The 17204-nt window shown below is 44.2% G+C and overlaps 2 protein-coding genes across 5 annotated transcripts; both read right to left on the reverse strand.

The window, feature by feature from the left end:
• Positions 1 to 63: 63 nt before the first annotated feature.
• Positions 64 to 2587, reverse strand: LOC113945744 (PHD finger protein 7-like; the record flags this gene model as incomplete). Its single annotated transcript, XM_027640277.1, has 9 exons — positions 2193 to 2587; positions 2004 to 2095; positions 1817 to 1918; positions 1536 to 1660; positions 1311 to 1473; positions 1118 to 1224; positions 788 to 901; positions 537 to 655; positions 64 to 365 (listed from the first exon to the last, which is right to left on the reverse strand). Coding segments are annotated over exons 1-9 (1167 nt in total), but the record flags the coding sequence as incomplete, so codon positions are not given.
• Positions 2588 to 5016: 2429 nt separating this feature from the next.
• NOL8 (nucleolar protein 8) lies at positions 5017 to 17194 on the reverse strand. Of its 4 annotated transcripts, none has more exons than XM_027640575.1 (17): positions 17076 to 17194; positions 16707 to 16890; positions 16476 to 16538; positions 16088 to 16166; positions 15616 to 15763; positions 14614 to 14679; positions 12405 to 14306; positions 12017 to 12133; positions 10938 to 11057; positions 10524 to 10608; positions 9541 to 9685; positions 9151 to 9234; positions 8287 to 8564; positions 7285 to 7411; positions 6739 to 6809; positions 5628 to 5710; positions 5017 to 5305 (listed from the first exon to the last, which is right to left on the reverse strand). In XM_027640575.1, exons 2-17 carry the CDS (start codon positions 16843 to 16845, stop codon positions 5252 to 5254), a joined length of 3561 nt encoding a protein of 1186 aa, XP_027496376.1. In that variant the 5' UTR covers positions 16846 to 16890; positions 17076 to 17194; the 3' UTR covers positions 5017 to 5251. The 4 variants fall into 4 exon arrangements, 3 of the variants coding, with proteins under 3 accessions (XP_027496376.1, XP_027496374.1, XP_027496377.1); XM_027640573.1 differs by having other exon boundaries at positions 14614 to 14682; positions 17076 to 17193; XR_003527211.1 differs by lacking the exon at positions 6739 to 6809 and having other exon boundaries at positions 5264 to 5305; positions 14614 to 14682.
• Between the last annotated feature and the right edge of the window lie 10 nt (positions 17195 to 17204).

The raw sequence follows: 17204 nt of genomic DNA on the forward strand, positions 1-17204 counted from the left end.
ACTGCTGGAGCAGCTGCTGTCATCAGTTTCTGTGAAGCTGCTCTGGGATGACCCCGATGTTACCTGACTGTCAGGGCTGGAGCTGCTCGTCTCCTGTGAGGAAGATTCCAGAGACTGCTCCGATGTTGCCTGGCGGTTGGTACGGTGGTGTCTGTTCTGTGGTGCTGAAGTTCCGGGAGATGGCACAGGTACACTGGTGCTGGGGCTGATGGTCTCCAGTGGTGCAGAACTAGGAGACAGCCCTGATAGCACCAGGCTGCCTGTGTTGGGGCTGATGGTCTCGGCTTCTCTGGAGCCGTCAGAAGGCTCCAGTCCAGACTGTCTGGCCACGCTGACAGCAGCAAGCTCCGACTCATCTCGGGGAGCTGTGAGGGGAAGCAGGAATGTCAAGGTCACCCCAGACCTGGGGCAGGATAGGGCAGAGCAGTACCGCCAGCCCTCCTGGAGCAGACAGGCTCCACCAAACCCTCCCTGAGCACCCACTGCCATGCCCAGGGGCACCAGGCCCAGGGTCAGCAGGGTGCTTTGCCTCTTACCTGTGCCCAGGCCAGCACAGCCATCACATTCCCAGCTGGTTATACTGTGCCTCAGGCCAGAGCAGTACCTGTGGGTGCCCTCGGCAGCACAGGAGGAGCACAGAAGCAGTTCCCAGGGCCTGGGGAAGCAAACGGGTTCATGGAGGTGAGGACAAAGTGCCCAAAGCATGGGATTATCAGGCTGAGATCTTCTCCTGGGTCCTTCTGCTTCAAGCCCTGCAGAGGCCCAGGATGCAGCTTTGGCAACTTACCCCTCCTCCTCTGCCGCCTGCCTGCCTCTTGGAAAAAGGCACTTAGTGGCATCGCAGCGCCTGTGTCTGTCTCCCAGCTCAGTGAATGCATTAAGGCCCTCCCATGATGGTGGTCTGATGGGAAAAGGAAAACTGATGAACTCCCTCTGCCCTGGCATCAGGCAGGTGCAGGGTGTCCCTGTTCTTCCCCCTGTGCCATTTCCAGCTCCTGTGGGAAGCTGAACCCGGGACTCACAGAACAGGGCAGGGCCTGGACTGCTGGGGCAGGCCCTGGCACAGCACTTGCCACTTGCACCCCCTGTGTCGTGAGCCAGGCAGAAGGACACGAACCTCAAGGGGATTCGGATCCCCATGGTTAACATATCTCTGATAAATGCGTTATCATTTCTGCAGAGGGGGCACTGGATGGAGAAAAAACCAGCATGCATAGCCTGTCCCTGCAGGAGAAACACAAGTAGTGAGAGTGAGGCCCTGGTGCTGCTGAGCCCCTGCTGTGCCCCCGGGGTGAGGGAACCACTCCTACTTGGATGCAGTCCCTGTGGAACCAGGCGGTTTTGCAGGCTGGGCACACCATGGTATTAAAAGTCTTTCTGTGCTCCACAGGCTCCATGCAGATGAGGCATTCGGTGCCCGGCTCTGGAGTCGCCTCCACTGCCTGTTCTGGGCTGTGTGTGGTGCAGAAGGCCCTGGGGGGAAAAGGGGTGGGTGAGGTGAGAAGTGGTGGTGGCAAGGAAGGGACAGGAGGTACCTGAATGGTCTGTGGAACTGGGTGACACAGCGTCCCTGCTTGGCACAGGGCAGGTGGAAGTTCAGGTCACAGTCTCTTTCACAGCAGGAGATGGTGGCCCCGCTCTCGCCACAGATGCAGCAGCTCTGGAAAGAGCAGAGTAGCCCCATCAGCAGCAGCCTCAGGGCCTCCTCCTTCTCCCAGAGCTGGTTGGAAGGGCTGGGCTTTCTTGCTTGGGGTCTGAGCTAAGCTCCAGCAAACCTCGCCTGGCACAAATCTCCCTGCTCTTGTCAGGCTCTCACCTGCTCTGCCGCCTGGGAGACTACAGCTCGGATCTCCCATGCGTGAAGACCCCAGATGTCTACTCGATGAACCGGGCGTTCAGGAAAGTTGCTGGCAAAATACTGCAGGAAAATGACACTCACTGATGAGGAGAGAGTGGCAGGGACTGCCTGGCAAAAAGTGGAGGGAGCCCACATAGCAACTCACCAGGCAGAACTCATGGGCACAGAGCCCATGTATGTAGAGTTTTTCCCCGCAGATGTCCGAGTCAGTGTCTGGTCGCTGACACAGCAGGCATGCTGGAGGGGAGAGAGACAATGGCCCCGGGCATGGCACCTGTACTGCCCGCCCCGACAGCCCCTCTGCCAGGCTGAGGGAGGGGCACTTTGCTCTCACCTTGCTCCCTCCCTTCGGGGGCCTCCTCTTCCGAGTCTGACATGGTGACTGTCAGTAGTGGGTCCCTGTCGTTGGAACACCAAGGTCTCTTCCAGGTGCTCCTTCACTGGTTCTGAGGCAGAAGTGAGACTAGTTTGCAACACAGGGCCAGAGCCCTGAGGCGTAGAGCCCCCTGACTCGCTGGTCAGCCCTGTGTGAGCCCGGTCTCTCTCTGCCGTCTCCTGTCGTCTGGTTGAGGAACACCAAGGTCTCTTCCAGGTGCTCCTCCACTCTCTGTTCAAAAGAATCGAGAGGCGCTTGCAAGAGGGGGGCTGTCCCTCCTCTTCCTTCTCCTCTCGTGATCAGGTAACTGACACTGGGCCTGAGCCCAGAGTCCCCTTTTGTGCCCTTGGCCTCACGGGTCACAGTGGCCACTGTGACATCAGCATCGTGCACCTGAAATACAGGCAGGGATGGCCCCAGCCCCCCATCACCCACTGTGAGGCAGCCCCTTGGTAACCGAGGTTCCGAGGCGGGTCCCGAGCCCTCGGTAACCACAGAGCCGGGGCGGCTGCTGCTGCAGCAAGAGCAGGGTCAAATGCCAGGCCCTGGGGCAGCCACCGAGGGCTCTTGGGCAGCCGCTGTTGCACGAAAAGTGCTGTTCGGGCAGTGCCACTTCAGGGCTCTGGCCCTGGCCAAGGCAAATCTCTGCTCCTGCCCCAGCCAGAGGGAACACTGCCAGCACATCAGGGACGCTGATTCCCCAGCAGAGGTGCCTGAGGACTGCAGGAAAGCCAACATCACTCCAGTCTTCAAAAAGGGCAGCAAGATGGACCCAGGAAATGATAGGCCCATCAGGGTCACCTCCATCCCCAGAAAGGGGACAAACAGCTCATGCTGCATGTCATCTCGAAGCCTGTGGAATAAAAGGAAGGGAAAATCATGCTTGAGCAGTCTCCTAGCCTTCTCTGCTGGAGTGACTGGCTGGGTACATGACGGGAGAGCAGTGCCTGTTGTCTGCCATGACTTCAGCAAGGCTTTTAACCCTACCTCCCAGAACACCCTCACAGGCAGCTCAGGAAGTGTGGCTTAGACGAGTGGACACTGCGGGGGTTGAGACCTGGCTGAATGGCGGAGCTCAGAGGGTTGTGAGCGTGGCGCTCAGTTCTGGGGCCAGCCTCGTTTGACCAGTTGCCCAGTGACCTGGCAGAAGGGACGGAGAGCACCCTCAGCACGTTTGCTGATGATATGGGACTGGGAGGAGTGGCTGAGGCACCACAAGGCTCTGTTGCCCTCCAGCGAGTCCTGGGCAGGCTCAAGCGTTGGGCACAGAGGCACCTAATCATGCTGCACAAAGGCAACCATTGGGTCCTGCTCCTGGGAAGGAGTAACCCCGTGCTCCAGAACTGGTGCACTCAGCTGCTTTCCTGCTCCCTCAGGGGTCCATGGCAGCACAGACAGGCAGTTACAGCAAATTCCCTGGTGACCTAAGAACTTCCTGCACTTCTGGAAACAGAATCCATTTTGAAACACGCAACTGGAGAGGCCAATAGTACTCTATCTGAAAAGTAATATACAGAATAATTTGCTTACTGTCTAAAGATTACAACTTAGAAATTAAGAAACTTCAGGTGGAAGTGTGGAAAAGAAACAGCTTTTTATTAACAAAATCTAAATAAACAACAAATGGTGCAATCAAAAACTTTCAGAACAAACACAAACAAAGTCCCAATTCCCCAGGTGTGGTGGGAGAAACCTGTGGCAATCCAGGCAGGGGGGAGAGAAGGCAGGACTGTCCTGGCAGTTCAACAGTTGCTCACAGCCAGCAAAGAATTAAGTCCCTTTTTCCCCACAGACAGTCTTGAAAGCAGAATACCTCGCTCTGAGATGGGTCGGTTTCTGTCTCTCAGTCGTTCTCTGCAAGGTGTCCCATGGGGAGAAAAAACTTCCCCTCAGGAAAAGGGAAAGAAGTGGCCAAAGACCGGGCTCCCACTCTGTCCGGTCCTGGACCAAACCCAAGAGCCCCTCGAACAAAGGACTCCCCCAGCTCTCCCTGCAGCCACAAACTTCCCCAGGAGATCTCCCTCTCTCCCCACTCCTGCACGTGCAGCCCCGCTCTGCCCCCACCCCGTTCCCAACTCCCCCCATCCCAGAAGAAACAGATGGGGGAGGGGGTTTGGGACCCTAGGGAAGAAAACGAAAATTCCAACATCTCTTTTCAAACCTATGACACCCACCACCTTAAACTCAATGCTGTTAGGACAGTATTATTAATATTATATTTAAACACATTAGTATCTCTTAAAATTACTGGTCTGGGTGCAGGTAAGAGCCAAAGCACCTTGGTGACCCTGGTCCAGGGTCCCCTGGGCTGGGCAGAGGGTGCCCAGGGTGGGTTTGGCAGAGCCTGTCTGCTCCAGCAGACCCTCTGCAGCAGAGGGGCTAAGTGGACATGACTTATACATATAAATATTCATTCAATACCAAGCATACAACACCAGCAACATCTGTCCTCTATATTTATTAATATACAAACTCAGTAAAAAAGTAAAAAATCAGCTCTGTGAACAAATACAAATTATCCATTTCATAAGTCTGCCCTGTTATATATGCCTTTTCATTAACTTCTGGGACAGTTCACCCTGCAAATAACACATTCTGAATATTTGTAAATATTATCTCTATTATATTAGGCAGAATACAAGTTTTGTAGTCTTACAGACACAGAGCTATCTGCTCTTTCTCAGCCCTGTTCAGCACTGGGGCCAGAGGACACAGCAGAATGTCTTTGTTACATGATCCAATTATCAAAAATCCTAGAAAGCAGCAAGTCACATTTAAACCCTATGTATATTTATATATATATATATATGTACACACACATACAAATCCCCAGACCTTGGTACAAACATTGAACTGACAGAATAAACATGTTCCTATGTAGAAACAAAGTCTGAGTAGTTTTTGCCAAAATTATTATTTCCTACTAGATTTCTGAAAGTATTTTGAAAGTAACATTGTTTTGCAACTTCTTCAAAGATGAAACATGAAACATTTCTGATCAGTAGGGTAAAAAATATTTATTGTTTTGCTTTCACTTTTCTTTTTGCATCCTTGTGCTTCTTCCGGCATTCCTGAAAATATTTAAAATATAATATTATGAATAAAATAATAATGAATAATACAAGTCTCTGAATCCACCTATTTGTCTCAAACACTTTTTTAACATACAGTTAAGTAACTGGTCCTGTACAACGCAGAGATTCAGTAATTTGCCTGACTGGACATCCTAACATGGTGTTATGTTATACTCACTTTTACACTAAAAAAGTTTAGTTCCTTGGTAATTACAAAATTTCAAGCCTTTCTAGAGGTCCTGAATTATGTTTTTATGCAAATAAGCAGCCGTGTTCCCTCCTCATGCTCAGCTTTCAGCCACAGCTGTTAAATACTCACCTCAAGCAATAATCTACGTCTGTCTTCCCAGCCATCTTTTTCTTCACTGAGATCTACTGATCTACAAAATAACTTAGGGCCCTCTGCACAAAAAAGAACAAATTAATATGGTTAAACACTTCTGACTATGCTGCTGTTTGTAAAACTCATGAGCAACACAGCAGTAAAGTCAGAAGGTCTATTCTTCATATTCTTCATATCATTCATAATCTCTTGCCCCTCACAACATGGTTGGCTCCCACAAAATGTTCTGAATGTCTGCTTTGTGTACTAAGAAAAATAAAAGGCAGCAGCAGTTTTCCTTAATATGCCAAAATATAAATTGCACTGAAATGGCATCTGTTTCAGTAAAAGCTCAGCACCATTATCCCACATCTCTCAAGAAAATTCATGCCTGCTAAGGATTGAGATTTCACTTTTAACAGGGCCTATAAATCAGACAGCCTGGAAGATTGCAGTGCAGCAACTGTACTAACACAGCAACATATTTAATGATAGTTACCTAATATGTCTCAAGAAACAAACATTATTTGAGGCTGTCCTGATAATTTAGTGCATAAAACATCACAATCAACTGTTTTTGTGGTCCATGAAATTTTTTGGGGGTGTGGTGTTTGGTTTGGTTTTAAATAAAAAACTCATTATATTCATACAAAAAAACCCTCAGATTAATTAGGATTGAGAACCACATGGGCATATGTGGCTAATAAGAATATTCAGCATTTCTAACAGTAACACCAGAAAGTCAAAAGAAAGTTAAAGATCATATATGTGCCTGAAAGGATCCAAAATGTTTAGATAACTTGTCAAGTCTTTTTTTTTTTTTTTTTGGTAAGGCCTGAAAGACCAGTCACATATTAGGCAATTATCTGAAAAAAAGGAAAGCAAGACAGATATTCAGCATTTATTTTACCAGAACTTTCTCATGGGATTCTACCACAATTCAGACCACAAGTAATGACAGAAATTGGCAATTTAATTTTTTTTTTCTTAAACCTCTCACATGTGTTACAAAACAAATAACTAGGCAGTATTTTTTCCTCACTGAATTTCAGAATGAGTTAAAAGAAAAAAAAAAAAAATGAGTGAAAGTGAATAAGTTCTGTTGTACCTCTCAGTCGTTCATCATCTTTGGAGAAGAAGAAAAATCTTGTACTTTCTCTGTGTGGTAAAGAAATAAACCTGGACAAACACAGGGGAATTCTACCATCACAAAAGTTACCATCAAATTCCACTAACACAAGTTAAAGCTTCAGAGAAAGAGAATGCATCCAAGAACATGACTCCACAGTAACCAAATATGGTTTTCTATAAAAAAAAAAACAAACCAAAACCATTTTTTAAAAGAAAACTTACTTTGAGTTTTAGCCAAACCAAAATTGGTTTGGGTCAAACCAGAATTACCCAGTTAATTTCTCAGGTGTTCAACCAGAAACTCAGCTTTTATGTTTTTATACCCAACGTCACATCAAACAGGCTGTTGGGATTTTTGACTATTACACTCTGTGCAGCAAGGAATGGTTTTCCAAGACAACTTCCACTGCTCAGAGATGTGAAACAAAGATCTCAGTTTCCCATGACCTGGGTGCTGCTATCAATATTCTCACTGCATCAAAGTACTACAACCAAGTAGACAACAAATACAACTATAACTTGCATTTCTTGGTCCTTTTCAACTTCTGATGCCTCTGGTTCATCATCACCCTCAGAACTGCTGTCTTGGAAACGTGGATCTTCTTGCCATGTGACTTTTACAGGTTTTATTGTTTCAAGTATGTAGGGCTCTGCAATAATATTACAATTTTAAAAAAAAGGCAGATTATTTTTCTATTTGCCAGTAAAAAAATCCTACTTCCAAGTGAAATACTTACACTGGAAAAGGCAGGTTTAAGAAGGAGAGAAACCTCCCCTCCCAGGTTTTCTGAACTACATCTCTGCTCAGGTATTTTCCACTTCGTTCAAGGGACCTCTTATGTATTCTGAAACCTTTTTACTGCATTCAGAAGACACTGAAGTCAGCAGAAATGTGGGGACCTTGGTTTTTTGTGTGTTTTTTTCTTTTAATATTTCAGTTAACTTCACATGGTTTAATTTATTTCCTGCCTCACTAACTGACTTGATTTAGCATTTTTTAATCTTGATTGCATAACAATTTTATCTTAAGTTTAGGACACCCCAATAATCATGTGTCACTCAGTTTCAATTTTCTAAAGGTACAATAGTAAAACTGGGTAAACAATAAAGTGTTCTGGAGTGTTCTTGGGGTCAACTCTTAAGATTTTCTTTTGCTCATAATACTACATTAACACACATTTTATTTAAAATCTCGTTGGGTTACACAGAACTTTATTTGACTTGTAGATCACCTTTTTCCCCTGTTTCAGAACTTTAGTGGATGACAACAAGCTTTTCCATGACTGTTCAAAAAACCAATTAAACAACTGTTCTTTCTCCAAACATCCCTCTCAGGATTCTCGGGATGCAAGCTAAACATGCATCTTGGAGAGTGTAAGTGAAGATCATACTGATTCTGCCTCATTACTGACTTTAGCCTCTGAAAATCCCCTGGATTCAGAATTTCTATGCACCATATTCCTCTGCAGTGCCTGACACAACTGACCCACTATGAATGGCACTGCTGGGCGTGTTCTGCTCTTACCTTCTTTCACGCTCGACTTCTCCGTGTCTCCAAAGAAGGAAAACTTGAAGCCACTCGGCTCCTGAGCTGCATCATTCCCAGATGTAGATCCCAAATGGTCAGGTGAGGCAGAGTCCTCTGCATCATCCTTGTCCCAGGGTATTTCCTCCTTTTCTTCTGATTTGTTCTTCGAGGATGCAAACAAGTCTTTTAAATCAGCAGCAATATCATAATAGATTTTCTCAGACACCTGAGGCGGTTTCTCACTCTCCTCCTTCTTCTTCTTGCCTTTAACTTTACTGAAATGAGATTGTTCAAGGATAGGAACATAACAAATCTGTTTTTAAAAGAAAGATTCCCTAAGAGCCCTCCTCGCTCTTAATGTTTTCCTAAACTTCTCCAAGCACACTGAGAAGGAGTTCACTGTTAAGGGTAAGCAGTGGGGGGGAAAACATCTGAGGTTTGATTCTAAAGGCAGGAACAAGCCTCCTTTTTAATGATCCACATCCTTAAGTGACTTTTCACTTAGTATGTGATACTAAATGATGATATTTAGAACAGATTTCTTTTCTGGCAAGAGAAATGTTCAGAGCTAATATGCTCTTCTCACAGATTTGCAAATCTTCAAGTCCATGACTTGACCTTTCTCACCTTCAGTGAGGACAGGAAATGGCACACAGAGAGTAGATGGACTAGCAAGAAAAGACGACATTACAGGCTGGTTTTAGTGCTCACAATTCCTACTGTATGTTCATTTTAGCAATCACAGAGAGAACTAAAGAAAAAAACAGAGTAGTGTGCATAGTTTCAAACTCAGTCTGCTGCTAAAACCATCTCTCCACAGGAAGAAACATCACAACTATAGTTACCAAGCTGCAATATTACCTCTCCTTTTCTGCAGCACTTGGTTTCCTTTCAAAAACTGCATGGTCCTCTCTTGTGGGATCATAACGAAGGGCATTAATATCTCTGTGAAAATAGGAAGGAAAAGCCATGAGACATTCTGAAGGCTCAACCGAAAACCACCCCAAACCTTTGCAGTAGGATCCAAATTCACATCGAGTTCTTTACCAAAAAACCTCCAAAATGTAACTGGCATTTAGAAAATACCTGCTAAGCAGTCAGTGACTGAGAAAGTGCATTAAATACTGACTTCAAATACAGATGAGGAAGGAATTACTTTTCTCAGCCAATTAGGCAGAAATTTTAGTTAGGGAACAGTGGCAAAAATTAAGCCTCCCTAAAACTCCTCTGCTGATGGTGGATGAGCCATACTTGAATTTCTTGGCACTTGTGGCTGTTTTATTTGGCTTAGGTTGTTCCAGGTTGATGTTCAAGAGGCTTCCCAGTATCTGCAGATTTTTCTTTTTCTCTGCAGCAAGCTCCTCTTCCTCATCTGCCTTCAAGCTCTTTGTCTCTGCTAAGAGAACAATAAATACATTATATTTTCCCCGCTAAGCCTGTAATATTTGATGCATAATATCCCTACAGGACTAGAAGAGCTCACATCCATCAAAACACATCACTTTGTTCATCATCAGCTACTTTTCCCTTGCACTGTAGAAAATCTTTGATTACAACAGTCATGGGTATCTATTTCACGTGAAAGTCAGATCAGTTATTTAACTTGTTCCCTGCTTATACCTCATGACTGTGCAACTACTCTGCCACTGACTGATGCTCTAGAGAAGATCACATTAAAGCAATGAAGGGAGTAGCAGAACCAGGTAAAAATTTAAGTTTCAGAAAGAAATTGTGAATCTTGAAAACTGGGTTAAAATTTTCTTTTTTTTTAGGGTGGGGGATATTTAATTTTTTTTTTCCCTTTATCAGCGTTTCTGCTTTCTGCTGTTAAATTAAAAAATAAACCTTTCTAAGGCTGCCAAATCTGCCACGGACTGCAGGATGGCTACAAAACAGTTTAAATTAATGTAATGGTCAAAAAAGTGATTTTACCAAGTCACCACTTACCCTGTTTTTCCATGTGGATAAACACAATCTGTATAATGCTGCACTAAAAGCTATTTTCAAAAGTTGATTTATCAGCCACATGCCCCTCATTCAGCTGTTACAAATACTTTTGCAACACAGTCCTTTAAAAGACCCAGCCACCAGCATTTACTGCACACGGCCACGGCAGAGTTGGGTTGTGTTCTTTAAAGAATCACCAAAGAAGCAAAAGTACTCCAGCAGCTGCTTCAAAAATTGAAGCTCCGTGACATGGTTCCATTACCCCCAGGAAATATGGGCAGGTTTACCTTCCTCCTCACTGTCACTCTCCAGGAATCGAGCGTCCATGCGGAATCTTTCGTCGGTGCCAAATCGGGATTGCAGCTTCAGGAGCTAAACAAGAGAAACAGATGTTTTTAAGCACTGGAGCAGGAAATCAGCAACATTCTATAACTTTTTTTTTTTTTTTTACTATAATTAATGGTAACATACTAATAACCTTTAGCTCTTGAGGCCTTTTCCAGAAATTTCTTTGCATACAAAGATGACCCCACACGTTATTTCCTCCATGGCTGCTCTTTCCTCTGTTTGAGGGAACTCTATTTTAAGTTTATAACAATCATACTCAGCAGCAATACAAGCCTACAAGTTATGTTCTTCTGAAGTGGCCTTACAGAGACTTAGAGGAAGGAGAACTCAGTTCCAGCAATGGGTTCACTCACTTTTTCCCCAGCCTTGCCTTCAAACTGGGGCTTAATTTTGAATCGCTCATCGTCCGTATCGTCCTGCTCGTCCTCACTGCTGTCAAACAGTTTGCCTGAAGCTTTGGGAGCAGATTTATCCTTTGTTAAACAAAAAGAAAAAAAAAAAAACAAAACAGAAAATGAGCTGTTCACGTAGGTCTGAGGGTATCAATCAGTACCAACTTTGTTTGTGTGCTTTCCAGTTTACCTGAAAAAGTGGATTTCCTGCCCAACCAACTCACTGATCCACGTGCTTCAAATCTTATCCTGTATACACACCTTGTGAATTCTGGTTTATAATCATGACTGTGAAGTTTTACCACAGGCAGAATTCCCATCTAAAGGGTAACTCAGGTTTTACAATATGAGATAGTTAAGCATAAAAATCTCCCTGATTATGTCAAGGGGGATCAATTTAAAAATATCAGTGGTTAATTAAATCATGAGAATGGCCCCAATCTTGCTACCTTTATGAGTCAAAAACCCAACAAAAGCAAAGCCAGTGGTTTAAAGCTTTAGCAGAGATGTGACTAAAAAATGTGATATACAAGAAGTTCTATTCCAGAAAAAAAAAAAAGTATTTAATTGTACTGAAACCATGGCAGTAAAACCCTGAAGAATCTGCTAAATCAGAGTAAAGAAGAAGCCCCACACAGCTTCTTTGGAGCTCAACATCACTTTAAAAACAAGATACTGCATTAGCACAGATTGTTTGTCCAGTGCTGGAAAGAGCAGAGTAGTTCCATTCTGCTCAAGCCAAAACTCTTCACCTTCCTTTGACTAAAAGCAGAGGAATTTCAAAACTAATTACACAAACATTCTTTTTCTTCTAAAGTTAGAATATCTTTTATACAAATCTCAATCTCCTTACAAATTCTCCACGTTCTCAAGCTTTATCAGATAGACAGTTCTTTCAAACCTGTCTGATGTTACAAAAAGAGGGATCATTCATGTTAATTCAAAACTTACCTACTTTTTTCTGACACTTCACTATGATAAAATACAGTCTTCAGAATAAAAGGCATAGTCATACAGGTCTTTTTCCTAGTAACACTTACTTCTCCATGCATATTTCCCAAACTTCCATCTTTTTTCAACGTCTCGCCCACTTCAGCCTCATTTTCCACATCTGAATCGAATATGATGTGTTTGTGCTTCCCTGCTGCCTGGCTATCCTAGGAAAGGGTGAAATGGCAAGTCAAACATAGCAAATACTCGCTGCAGTCATACAGAAGTATCTAAAAGGCATTTCCATGATATCTGCTATTCCTCTTGCAACTCTACAGGCATTCCAGGGATTAGGCAGGCACCACTTTGTATACGCTCGAAACTGGCCGTGCATCAGAAAATCCAGAACGTGTTTTTTTAAAAATCTTAATCCACACACCTTATTTACCCTTTCCCTTTACTGTGGACTATTCAGACAGAGGTTCTGAGTGTAATTACCAGATTTGAAAGAGCTCCTTGAATGAGTTTCTTCTGCAGTTCTCTCTCCCTGTGCCTCTCCTCCAGAGCCGCCAGCCTCCTCTGGTTGTCCTGCACCTGTTTATCTGTTGTAGGTTCCTTTGAGGCAGCAGCATGAAGACAAAGCTCCTTATCTTCCAGAAGGCTTGCCTTCCCATTCTCACATGCATTAGCTTCACATTCTGCATTTTTATTGCTTGCATTCCTCTTCAATTTTTTGGAAAGCAGTTTTGGGCTCTTCTGTTGCCGTTTCACGTGTTTGTGGGCCCCTGCAGCGCTGCTGTCCCTGTCACTGCTCCCGCTGTCACTCTGAGCAGGGCTGGCACAGGCAGCTCCACGCTCTGAACTCTGGGCTTGTAGAGAATTCCCATCCTTGTTCTTCCCTTGTAAACGTGGCCTGGGAACAGGCTGATGTCTCTGCTCTGCCAAGGAGGCAGCACCTGACAGCGCCTCGCGCTGCTCACAAGGCACGTTTTGTGTCTCTTTACTGCTGACTTCAGGTGAACACAATGGAAGGTTCTTGGGCTGTCTTTTAGATGACTCCTCCCCAGAACGAGACACGCAAGCTTCCAGTCCTAAACTTCCTACAGACCCCTTCTTTAACCCAGTGCTGTCCTTGGTTGCCTCTTTTACACCAAGGGACCCCATTCCCCTGAAGGGCCGATACTTCAAACGTGGATTATTTTGTCCCTTGGAGCTTTCCTCCTTCTCCTCCCCTGCTAAAATATCAGCCAGCACATCTTCAGGACAGATGCTATTTTTTTTAACTGCAGGGTGAAAATTAGAAAGTTTAGGTTTATTTACATTACCCTTAGGATTTTCTTCAGCACTGGACAGACCAGAAATCTGTGCACCATCTGATTCCTCTGCAGGTGTCCCAGTGCTTTTGGCAGCCAATGCTTTTAAGTCCTCTAAGGAAAGGTCTAAGCGGTAACAGTTTTGCATCATGGACTCGTAATCAGAACTGGTTTCAGACTCCCCTTGCTCAGACTCTGAGTAAGAGCTCTCACTATCACTTGTCTCTGCTGAACTCTGTGAGGCAGCAATTTTGGATTTTTTAGTTTTCCCCTTTCTTTCAATGTGTTCTTCTTTCACATTTCGAGTTTTCAGTGAGGAGTCATTTGCCAAACCGCTTTTTTTGTTAGTTAATGTTTCTTTATTTTTCAACTCCACCTGTTTAGAATCTTCTAAACTTGTAGTTTTGCTGCTGTTTGGATCTGGAGTTTTACTTTCAGCAATAATTTCATCCGTATCTGCTGAATCATAACCATTATCATGTTCCATGGTCTCTTTGTAACTTCCTTTGATAGGCTTCTTCATGGCATCTGGATTGCATAAGGACCAGTGACTATTGTATTTTAATTCAAAATCATCCCCAACAACTTCCAGAGGGTCACTTTCACTCTCAACATTCCTCGCTTGCTGTTTTTCTTTCTCTTTCTTCACCATTGCTCTGATCTCCTCTTCAGAATCAACCTCACTGTCAGAACCACTCTGAGCTGCCACTCCATTAACATTGCTTTGATGTGACAATAAACCTCTCCCTGGTGTTTTACCCTCGAGACTCCTTGATGGAGCCAATTTAGACTTGTCACTGGCTCTGGGTTTTGCTCTTTGACCGAGCTGTGCTGAGCTGGGGTGGTTTGGATGGGCCTGGCCCCCAGAGGACAGAACTGCTGCTCCGTTCAGGGCCTCACTGCCCAGTTGCCTCAGTTTTTTCCGGGGTTTCTTCATCCCAGGGAACTCTGATGGTCGCTTCCTGTTGGCACTGGCATCTCTCCCTTCCAAGTGCCAGGTGAGCTCGGACACAGGAGCTGCCTGTGCCAGGTCTGGCTCCAGCTTCCTCAGGTTATGGCAATACTTGGAGGGGTCGTATTTCACAATGTTGGTCTGAGTTAAGGGAGTAAAACAACAGGATTCCTCCAGCAAGCAGAGTCCAGTCTTTATGGACAGGCTGAATTGGGTGTGAAAGGACAACAAGGAGCCTTTGTTATCTGATGCCTTTAAGCCACTGACTTGCAGTGAAAGAAACTCAGCCAAACCACACCAGTTACTGTGAGATTTACTTGGGGGATTCAGTAAATGAAGTCTGACATAGCAGTCAAAATTAAGACTGTTCAGCAACTGTTTCTCCACATGACAAAGTGAGGAAGGGAACTGTGCCCGTGCCCAAACAATAGGAAAAGGATATTTTATTTTTTTGCTGATTCCTCAGGTGCAGGACAGGCAAGACTCTGCCGAATTTACCAACAACCCACTTCTAAAAGAAAAGAAAAATAATCAGTGTTAAACAAAAAAAGAGTGGAAGTAACCCTGTAATAGAATAAGATGTTTATTCTTGGGTAACAAAACCACTAATATAGAACCACCTGTGACCAATTCTCTTTTGTTCACTTTGTTAAGTGAGACTTAATTGTACTGTGCACCTTAGCCAGCTTCCTTCTCAAAAAGAAAACAAACCAAAACCAACCAAAAAACCAAATTTCTACAACCTGCAAATAAAGAGTGATAATAAAGAAGTAACTTTCTTTACTTTACAACTACTATTTCTAATATATGGCTTCTAGATTATGAATTAACAGTGAATGAATTATGAATTAACAGACACAATCACTATTATTTTGCTCTCTTCCCCTTTCCCACCAAAACCAAAAATCCCTCCAAAACCAATCTGTGCTTAGGAAATAATTTTGTAAACTTTGCAGTAAATATAATTCTTCTTGCCTTAATTTGCACGTTCAGTGATTTTATTCTTACTCTTGCAAGTTTGTGCAGACCCTGACCCTGAAGGTGCTGAAGCACAGAGAGTAGTTCCTGACAGCCCAGCCATCAAAATAATTAAATGCTGTATAAAAATAAATCACATATTCTCTTTACAAGCTTTTAAGGGTGACATAAATGTATATTATACTATATACTTATGTAAATTCCCAACATACATGAGGAACAAAGCACTTCCTAATTTAACATGATGAGAGAGGACAGTGGGATCAGGATTATGTCATTGTAAGGAAGGGCAGGAGCCTTCTCCTTGTCTCCACATGAGGTATTTCTTCAGCCTATTTTTCACAGCTTGGACTGTCACCCTTAATAATTAAGATTCTTCACACAAGGCATAGAGATTTGGCATAAATTTAGATGCACTGAGCTTGCTTTCTGCTGGTTTAACTCTCACCCATCTACCCCACCATACCTTGTGCTCTGGCACCTCTGTACCTGGTACTGCTTTCATGTGGAAGTCCACAACTCCAGTCTTTTTCAGTGATTCCAACAGACAGGTTTGGTTATTTCTCTGTGGCTTTTCTTTCTGCAGCTTTGCTTCCTCCCTCTCCGTGGCAAGCCTGCACCAAAAAGTACATCCTGCCTGAAAAGAAGTGCTGTGCCAAAGCCCAAGTGCTGAATTACAGCTGGCAGGGACCCCCTCCCACAGAACAGCAACCACTCACTGCTCAAGGAGTTAACATCCTGACATCCCCTTTAAGGGAACAAGGATCTAAATCCTGTTGCAGCATCAAATGTGCATCAACACTCCACCAGTGCCTATCAAAACTGTAAAGGACAGGAGTGTAGAAGATGAAATAATATATAACGTTATTATCATAATATAAACAGATAAACAGAAAAAGGTCGAGCAACAATATATATTTTTAAAGCCTGATTTTTACCTGTGCAAAAAGCTTTCTTTGGCCAACTCAATTTGCAGTGTCCCCCCTTTCCATTTTGTTTTATTTAGAATTGACATGCCTGCAAAACAAAGAGATGGGAAATGAGTATCTTCTACATTAAAAAAAGCACAGCCCAGACTTCACTACACCTCCTTCTATGCCAGGCTGAGGTTTCTTTAGCATGACCTTACACCTCACTGCTCACTTGGTTAAAGTCTGTATCTGAAAGGTACCCCCAAAACTGCTCCTTTAAGTAGAATTAATAAAACAACAGATTGAAACAAGCTCTGCCTTGACCACACCCCGATGTGACAACGTTACATGCACTATCAGTAATGCAACTTGGCTCAAAAACATAAACAAGCTAAAAATAAAAAGATGTACTTACACTTCCTAAGATCTGCATCTGAAATGCTGACACTGACGTAAGCAAAAGTCTTCATAGGGTTCCCTGATCAATGAGAAACATCCAGTTAATTTCCACGTCATTTCAGTGTTTTCTTTAAAACTGAAAATGAAGCTATTTCCTGAAAACTAAAGTGTCTCTGGAGCAAATATTCCATTTCACACTTTAGAGTGAAAAGCAATGAACTTATAAAGGATGAAATAAAACCATTACCCTCATCATCTTTTCTGGTAATAATCTCTGCATCCAAAACACGCCCAAATTTGCCAAATCTTTCTTCCAGTTCAGCCTTGGAAACCGTGTGGCCAAGCCCCCCAACATACAAACGTTTGGAAACCTGCTCCTTGTCCATGTTGAGAAATCAAAGTATCCCGGCGGGAACACACACTCTGCTTTCCTGCAGGGAGACAACAGCTCAGCGACAGCGGCACTGCGGGGTTAACGCGAATGGGGTGAAAAACTATGGACAAATCATCCCCCCCGAAAGCCACGAGGAACCTCACGGCAACGGCGCTCCCTGCTTTGCTCTGCACACCCTGTGCTGCTGCACTCACCAGGGTTTAGGGTTATTGCTTTATAAACCTTTAACCACATCACTGGGTGCGCGACAATAAAGTGTAACCGGTTCTTTACGATATAACCCAAGGGTTCTCTATGAGGGGGAGGAGAGACCCACAGACCCGACCATCCTCATAGGAGATGCCGAGGGAC

This window comes from Corapipo altera, unplaced genomic scaffold, assembly GCF_003945725.1.
Source record: "Corapipo altera isolate COAL_440 unplaced genomic scaffold, ASM394572v1 55, whole genome shotgun sequence".
Taxonomy (NCBI): Eukaryota; Metazoa; Chordata; class Aves; order Passeriformes; family Pipridae; genus Corapipo; species Corapipo altera.